The 8,461-nt window shown below is 46.5% G+C and overlaps 1 protein-coding gene across 1 annotated transcript; it reads right to left on the minus strand.

Annotated features, from left to right (window-relative positions):
- Positions 1–4,006: 4,006 nt before the first annotated feature.
- Positions 4,007–8,053, minus strand: LOC126548629 (neprilysin-1-like). The gene is made up of 2 exons (XM_050196877.3): positions 6,584–8,053; positions 4,007–4,899 (listed from the first exon to the last, which is right to left on the minus strand). The coding sequence occupies exons 1-2, from the start codon at positions 7,834–7,836 to the stop codon at positions 4,032–4,034; spliced, it is 2,121 nt and encodes a 706-aa protein (XP_050052834.1). The 5' UTR covers positions 7,837–8,053; the 3' UTR covers positions 4,007–4,031.
- Between the last annotated feature and the right edge of the window lie 408 nt (positions 8,054–8,461).

Here is an 8,461-nt window from a genome sequence, read left to right on the forward strand (position 1 = left end):
CTTTTAAGGAGCTTGTGACAGGTGACATCAATGTGTTTCGACCATGACACATCGTGTGTTAGCAGGATACCTAAATATTTGAATTCGGAGACCCTATTTAAAGTAATATTGTTAAAGGCATAGACAAAGAAGGAAGGGCATCAGTGTCGTAAAAGATATGGAGACAGTTTTGGAAAAGTTGATGTTCATTTGCCATGCTTTGGACCAGTTACAGAAGTCAGCAAAATAATTGTTAAAGACAATATGATCTGTAGCAGATTTAATTGCATGATATAAAACGCAATCATCTGCAAGAAGGCGTATTTTAACTGAGGTGTGTACGGGAAGATCATTAATATAAAGCAAGAATGAAAGAGTACTCAGTACTGAGCCTTGGGGAACCCCTGATGAAACAGGCATCAAGGGTGAGTTAGTAGAGTTGAAACATACGTATTGAGAACGCTGGGAAAGAAAGTCCGATATCCAGCCAACCAAATATGCATTTTTTAGTATAGCGAACATCTTGTGCATAAGTTTAGGGTGTTAGACACTCTATAAAAATAGCATCAATCTGGTCACCTATATGTCTAAAGGGCTGCTGATGTCATGAACTAATTCTGTCAATTGTGTTATAGTGCTAAGGCCATGTCTAAAACCATGCTGGAAAGTGCATAAAATTTTGTTAGTTTCAAGAAATTCCATAAAATATTTAAAGATAATGTGTTCGAGTAATTTACATGAGTGTGCTGGTTAGGAGATTAGCCTATAGTTAGATAACAATTGAACGTTACCCGACCTAAATAAGGGCTGAATTGAAGTAAGTTTCCACGAGGGAGGAAGGGTGGTGGTTGAGAGAGATTTTCTAAAGATAATTGTTAGATTAATGTTAGATTAGAATGTTAGAATTGTTAGCACCAAAGAGAGTATCGAACGAGAAAAAACAGTCGGGATACCGTAAGGACCACACGACTTCTTGTAAGTTTAGGATTAGGTTGAATACACCCTTATTGGAGGGTATGGTTCGGAATCAAAAATATGACGGTCGCCGTGGTGCGGAATGTGTTATGCATGATAATGATGTACATTTCTGCAGCGCGAAGCACTGACGTGCGGAAAGAAAGGTAAAGAAGGACGAAGGAAGTGCAAGAGAAGGAAAATACGAGCGCTGATTACCACTTGAGTTTATTGGTCACACAAACACACACACACACGCACACACACACACACACGCACACACGCACACACACGCACACACACACACACACACACACACACACACACACACACACACACACACACACACGCGCGCACGCACGCACACACACACACGCACGCACGCACGTACATGCACACAAGCACAAGGTGATATGGTTATCGAACACTGGGCGTCAGAGACACAAGTCCCATCGGTAGGTTAATAAACCTACAGTAAAAAACTAGACAAGATCCCTTTATTAATTACTTCTCTCCACCTTGCGGGTTTCTGCAGAACTGCTGCGTCAAACACTTGCCTTTGCTTCGTGTTGTCGACAAATTCCACTTCGCCCTGCCATCTGTTAGCCGCCTGGTTAGCTCAGATGGTAGGGCGGCTGCCCCGGATAGGCGGTGGTCCCGGGTTCAAGTCCCGGACCAGGACGAGTTTTTCTTCAACTCTGAGGCTTTTCTTTCGAGGAACCCGTATGGGTTTCCTCTGTAGCAATTGCTACGAACGGGTGGATGTCTTATTTTCCCCCTTTATTATTAATGTTGTCTAGTTTTACTGCTCGTTTATTAACCTACCGATGTGACTTGTGTCTCTGAAGCAGTGTTCGATAACCATATTACCTTGTGTATATATGCGTGTGTTTTGTGACCAATAAACTTAGCTGGTAGTGAGCGGTCGTGTTTTTCCTTCTGTTGCCATTCCTTCGTCCTTTTTTACCTTTCTTTCCGCAGATCAGTGTTTTTTTTAATTTTTTTTATTGCGATAAAGACTTGCCCTTAAGGCATAATTCTTGATGCATAATTCTTGATGCAGATCAGTGTTTCGCGCTGCAGAAATTTACACCATGAACTTAAACCAACTCGCCCACATCGCTATTCTTATTCAGTTGAAATGATGCGTGTGGGGGTTAGGCTGATGTAGTACGCCTTACTTATACGAGGGAGAATCAGAAAGTCCTTGCCCCTATTTTTTAAAAGCCAAATTACGGCTGTGAATGCGAAGTGAACATATTCATTCACAGCGGTGGACCTCTCTTGGACCGGCCCGGCCTTGTCTGCCGGTAGCTTCGCAGCATGGCGCTGCTGGAGTTGTTCAAGATGGCGGTTGTGCTCTACACGTCCACGGCGTACGAGCAACGAAGTGTGATTCGTTTTCTATAGAGCAAGGGACGAACACCCATCCAAATCTACAGGGAAAAGCAGCCCACGTATGGGGAAAGGTGTCTCGCTTTGAGAAGTGTGAGGTGGTGGTGTTGTGAGTTCGCAAAAGGTCGCGAAGACTTGCATCACGATGAGCCTTCGGGGAGGCCGCGTGCGTCGCTGATTGACGACAATATGGCACAGAGGCATCTCAAATTAGTACTGCGATGGGACAAATGTATGAACTGGTGTGGGGACTAAGTGGAAAAATAGTGCAAGGTAAGCAGAATAGTAGGTTTATATTTGTGATGACCTGTGTGTACCTTATTTTGGCTAATAAGAAATAGGGGCAAAGACTTTCGGATTCGCCCTCGTATATGCGTGAGGAGTAGGAGCAGGGAGACGGACACACTTACACTGCCGAACATACACATTCCGCACCACGCCAACCGACATAGTGCTACGCATATCTTTGACAGTTCCCGTACAAAGTGGTTCCGCTTAATTTGTGTGCGTGATACCCGGCGCTACATGACCAACGCGTTAATCCCGTCATAGACAGCGGAGGGGGGACGGCTATGCGTGTATGCGTAATTAATGCACGAGTGGCGCATCATCATGTTTTGGGTCCCCTTTAGTCACCTTCCTACCTCACTGGCCGTGTGTTTACCGAGGCGTCCCATACATGGTTGCTATCCGCCTTTTAATAAAGGCTGACATTTCTGTCCTATAGGGTTTAGCGCCTGCTTTCTACGTATTGTGTATGGCCTATGCTATACAGAACAGGTTATCATGATGATGCCGGTGGTTAGGTCTGAAAGTGTCGGGCGCATCTTTCTTTATTACTTTCGGCAAGTTGGCCACATGGCAGCTTGATTTCTTATCACGTGCGCTTGTGAATATATGCATATGCGTGGTTCCTAATAATGAAAACATTGTTGGGAATAAGTGCTTGTATCCGTCATGCCCCGTCTTGTCTTAATTCCGTCCGCCGATACATGGCATGGACAGAATTAGGACTTGAATGATACCATAGCACTGGCTGATAAAACGATAGGATAATGACGAGATTATGGGTATGTGTATATGGAAGACGGCCGTATGCAAGACGATGAAGACACGTACTTATCGTGATTACGAACGTATTAGCGAATGCGGTTAGCCAATTGGGCAAATGCCCCTTACGGAGGCAAAGGCTTGTGAATTCGGCCACAGATACGCCCTGTCGTCTTAGATCAGATTGCAATTCCAATACTCAATTTCAACGGATTGTCTTTTCCTCTGAGCGGAGGATGCAGCAGCTATAAATCTTAGATGCAACAGAAAGTCGTTACTACTGCAAATAGGCGCGAGATGAACAACCCTAAAGATTTGCTCGTAAGAAAAAAAACGGAGAAGCAAAGGCTAAAGTAGAGCTGCGACACCTTTTGCACACACACACACACACACACACACGCACACACACACACACACACACACACACACACACACACACACACACACACGCACACACACACACACACACACACACACACACACACACACACACACACACACACACACACACACATATATATATATATATATATATATATATATATATATATATATAAACACTATTGTGATGTGTATGTTGCGCCTTGGTATGAAGTCGAGAGACAAAACGCCAAGTGGAAGTATGGAAGTTTTACCCTGTCGTGGCAAATCGGTTACAAGGCATGGCACTTCTTCTTCGGATTCATCTTGCTTCCAGGCTGGCACTCGAAGGCCTTGGAAAACGGCTCGTAGTTGCTAAGGGGCACGTTCACCCGGTACTTTGCCGGCGCCCAGGTCGCGTGGTCGATGACGCGCTCGATGTCCTCGTCTGGGTCGCAGAAGGACTGGCCGAACATCAGGTAGAAAAGCTGTTCCGAGCTCACGCTAGGGAGGTTCTCAAAGTGCAGGAACACATTTTGGAAACCTAGCGCGTCCATGGTCGATATGTAGAACAGCAGTGACGTCCGATAGGCCCTGTGGAGTACAGTTACGGCCACGTTGTCCGCCATGTTCTCGCGCAGCGTCCGCTGGCCGTCCAGAGACTTGTTAAACGGACCCACTTCTAAGGAGCCGTACTGTTTCTCCAGGCAACCTTTGACGCCCTGAAGCGCCTCCGTCTCGGCGTCAGCGCTAAAGAGGAACTTTTCCTGGAACACGTGGTAGAGGAAGCGCGTCATCACGAAACCCACCGTTGACGACTCGAGAAAGAACTCGCGGCCCTTGAGCACGAGAGGCGCGATGGAAAGGGGCACAGTAAGAACGTTGGTGTCCGGGTCAAACTGTGAGGTCAACTCAAGGTTGCCATCCAGAATGGTTTCTCCAGATTTAAGCACAGATGCGACATAGTGCTCGGACAGCGCAGCCTTGGCCTTCACATAGGATAGAAGCATGTTTTTGACGTCTGGGTCGAAAGTGTTCACAGAATAGTAGGCATCCACGTCGTCCATCAAGCTGAAATAAGTGGGCCCGATTGACATAATCTCGTCCTCGATGCTGTTCACTGTAGTCATAGGGATCTCGACGGCGGAGTCCAACACGCTCCTGCGTGGGTACAACAGAAGCTAATTTCGACTACCACTAAAAGCACACAGCGCTTCACAGGTTCAACATCACGCCGCAAGAAAGTAAGCAGTGAACCCGTAGTCCTTCAGTGAAAAGTTAAGTTTTTATAAAAACACTGTAGCATATTAAAGGTGTTATTTATTCGGCAACACATTATTCGCGCATGCGTATATCAGAACTGTTCTGTCACTGTTGATAAGCTCCTTAATTAACTAAGATTTGCGCATTAACTTCTCATTATTTTCGTTAAGCCATATGTTATTAATAAAGGGAAAATCAGACATCCACTCGATCGTAGCAATTGCTACAAAGGAAACTTCTACGTCAATCACTTGCCTTTGCTTCGTGTGTTGTCGACGAATTCGACTTCGCCCTGCCATCTGCTAGCCGCCTGGTTAGCTGAGATGGTAGAGCGGCTGCCCCGGAAAGGCGGTGGTCCCGGGTTCGAGTCCCGGACCAGGACGAATTTTTCTTCAACTCTGAGGCTTTTCTTTCGAGGAACCCGTTTGGGTTTCCTTTGTAGCTATTGCTACGATCGGGTGGATGTCTGATTTTCCCTTTATTAATTACTTCTATCCACCTTGCGGGTTTCCGCTGAACTACTACGTCAGCCATATGTTATATTTGCGAAATTAAAGTCGGTTAATACAATTGTGTACGCTCAGAAATAGTCATGAGACTACCACCAGCTTCAAAATGTGTTGTACTCAAAATCTGCCGTGAGACTCAATGATGTATTTCAAGGCAGATTGTAGTATAAGTGAAAATAGGTGAAACGCTAGTTTATTTCGCCGAAAGTTTGCGGACGGACACCCATAAGTGGTGACATATGGTGATAGTCTAGGAATACGGATCAAGTGAACTTGCCTCGAGTACCGGCTGGCTTCAGTTCCACAATTGCGAAATTTTCCATAAAGTTTAATTCCTTTATCACGGCAAATTATGTTTGTGATTTCCGTTGGCGGGAATAACGTGTCACCAGAGATTAACCTTTTCATCTGTCTCTTTTAAAACAATTAACCAGTCTTCGCTGAAACACAAGGTATAAGTGAGAAATCTGGAGTACGGCACGAACTTTACTGCACAAGCGACGGGGCACCAACCACTAACAAGGGCATATAATTATCAGAACAATGTAACTAATGGACAATATACAAATGCCCCTTATAGGAGCACTTGCTGGTTGTCTGGTGAAAATTTAAGCAGAACGTTGACTGCGTAATTATCAGGAGAGTTGTAACATGACACAGACTGGCTAACATGTTGTTCGGGCGTAATCGGAACACTGAGCTTGCACGAACGGCATGTGCTTTGTCGACTGTGCAGTTAGCATCTACCCTCAACCTAATTGTGATTCCATACAGAACATTGAATTTAGACAAAATGTCGTAATCGCGAAATTTGAGGTTAGGTTCCCAAATTACCTCACGCGTGATTTAGGCATAGAGGGTGTACTGCGCTTTTGTTTGCGACATTCAACAAACTACACATACAGTAGATTTATTAACCTGCTCGATCGCATCCTTCTTCTTTCTCTGGTTCAACACCGTGCCTTAACAAAAAGTGGATAATCCATCCACGTAAGCAACTGAGGCTCGTACGTGGCTACTGGTAATTATAGTGCCCACTAAAAAGCTGTGCCGTGCTTCGCCTTCTGACTCACCTGTACGAGTTCCGTAAGATGGCTTCTTTCATTCCAGCACTCGTGATGACATCGAGGCGCACAGTTGAGTTGAAATGTCTGACGAAAACGTAGTTGAATACTCTGTAAGTTAGCAGCGAGCAGATCTCCCGGCTGGTGTTTTGAAAGGCCGCTGTCGAGGCAGACTGTTGAAGTTTCACGAAGGGATACAGATGGAGAACTGCGCTGTACTTAACGAAGTCACTGACTTGAGTGGTGGTGAACTTTTGGAGCATCTTGTCAAGATGCTTGAAGTAATCTGGGGACCGAATGACGACGCAGTGGTCCTTTTGTGCAGACTCGATTAGCTTGAACAAGAATTTCTTCCAGTCCAAACCATTCGCCCTGAGGTCGTCAATCGTAGTTGTTTCGTACTCGGATATTTTCTGGTAGCCCTCGCTCCACAAACCCGAGAATTTCTTGAGAAAAATGTCGACTTCTCTAACGTTGTGTGCCGCCTGCTCGGAACCGAGAAGACCTTTGACAAAGGGGACATACTTCTTCGAGAAGGCCTTAGGGATGTCGAATATGTGGTCACCGTCAAATGATCTGGGCCTCCTAAGCACGATGCATTCCCGACTGTTCTTGGCCTTGTTCGTCACGGATACGTGCACAAGTGGGAATACCTGCAGGATTCTGACCAGCGAGGCAAGACCCTCTTCGAGGTTTGCGTCTTTCCCAGACAGCTTGAGAAATTCAAGTGTCTGCTCCATTTGTGCTGGAACGGAGTTGTAATGGCCGTTCTTACAGGCCTTGTAGAAGGACGACACCTGAGCGGTTAGTCGAGTCCGTTTGAGCCAACCCAGACGCGAGTATTTGTCGATGACGTCATGAATCTCACGCAAAAAGTGCCGAACGGCCGATTTGCGCACCGATGACGCCGGCTTTGTGCTGGAACAAACGTAGTCGTAAAAGTCTTCGCACGGGTCCAGCGTCCAGGCTACGTGCTTCTGAAGCTGCTCGCCCTCCTTGAGGCAGTGCTCCGAGGTACATGTGTAGATGAATCCCGAGCGTTGCCGCTGCCACGAGAACAGGTGCGCCGCCTGGAACTCGCCGTGGAACTTGGGCCTGTGAATGTTCTTTACTGTGAAGACGACTACTAGGGCGATTGCCAGCGCCAGGGACAAGGAGAAGATGGCCATCAAAGCTGCCTTGAGTGGTCGCACGCTGCCGCCGGACGCCGCGAAGCCGCCAGCCGCGGCTCCACGCGGTCCTGACGAAGCCTGGTCCGCCATGTCTTTGCCGTGTCCGCTGAGCAGCTGACACCGAACACGCCCACACTACGCTCGTGGGTCTTTCTTCTTCTTCTCTGCTTCTTCTTCGTCACAAATTGCACGTTCCCGCTAACGTGGATGGACGTATCTTTAGGACGAGTGTACTACAAGTAGTGACAATTCTGCCGATGGCAAGCTTCATTTGAGCGGTGGGAGGTACAGCTGACCGGCGATGACCTGGGGGGACAAGAAGCTCTCGTCCAGCAAGTACGTCGAGCAGCCATGACCAGCGGACTCCTGGAATGAGGACACCAACCACTCGACCTCAGGAGCAACGACCTCAATGGTCCAAATAAATGTTTTCTCTCTCTCCCTGTGCCTACTTCCTTCGTACATAATTGCTAAAGAAAAAGTCAGGCACTCCGGCTTTCGATTTTTTTTTTCAGTCGCTATGTGTACTTGAAAACAACGGCAGAGACGGATAGACAGCGGTTTTTTTTTCCTCTAGACGAGTAGATGTGAGTGAATAGATGAGAACTAAATAGACAAAGTCCGACGTTCATGACTATTATCAATTGGAAACATTAGTCTTTTAATCTTAATGAAGCGAACCGCACGCATCTTATACACGACTGTTTTGCTTATG

The sequence above is a fragment of the Dermacentor andersoni genome, chromosome 1 (assembly GCF_023375885.2).
Source record: "Dermacentor andersoni chromosome 1, qqDerAnde1_hic_scaffold, whole genome shotgun sequence".
Taxonomy (NCBI): Eukaryota; Metazoa; Arthropoda; class Arachnida; order Ixodida; family Ixodidae; genus Dermacentor; species Dermacentor andersoni.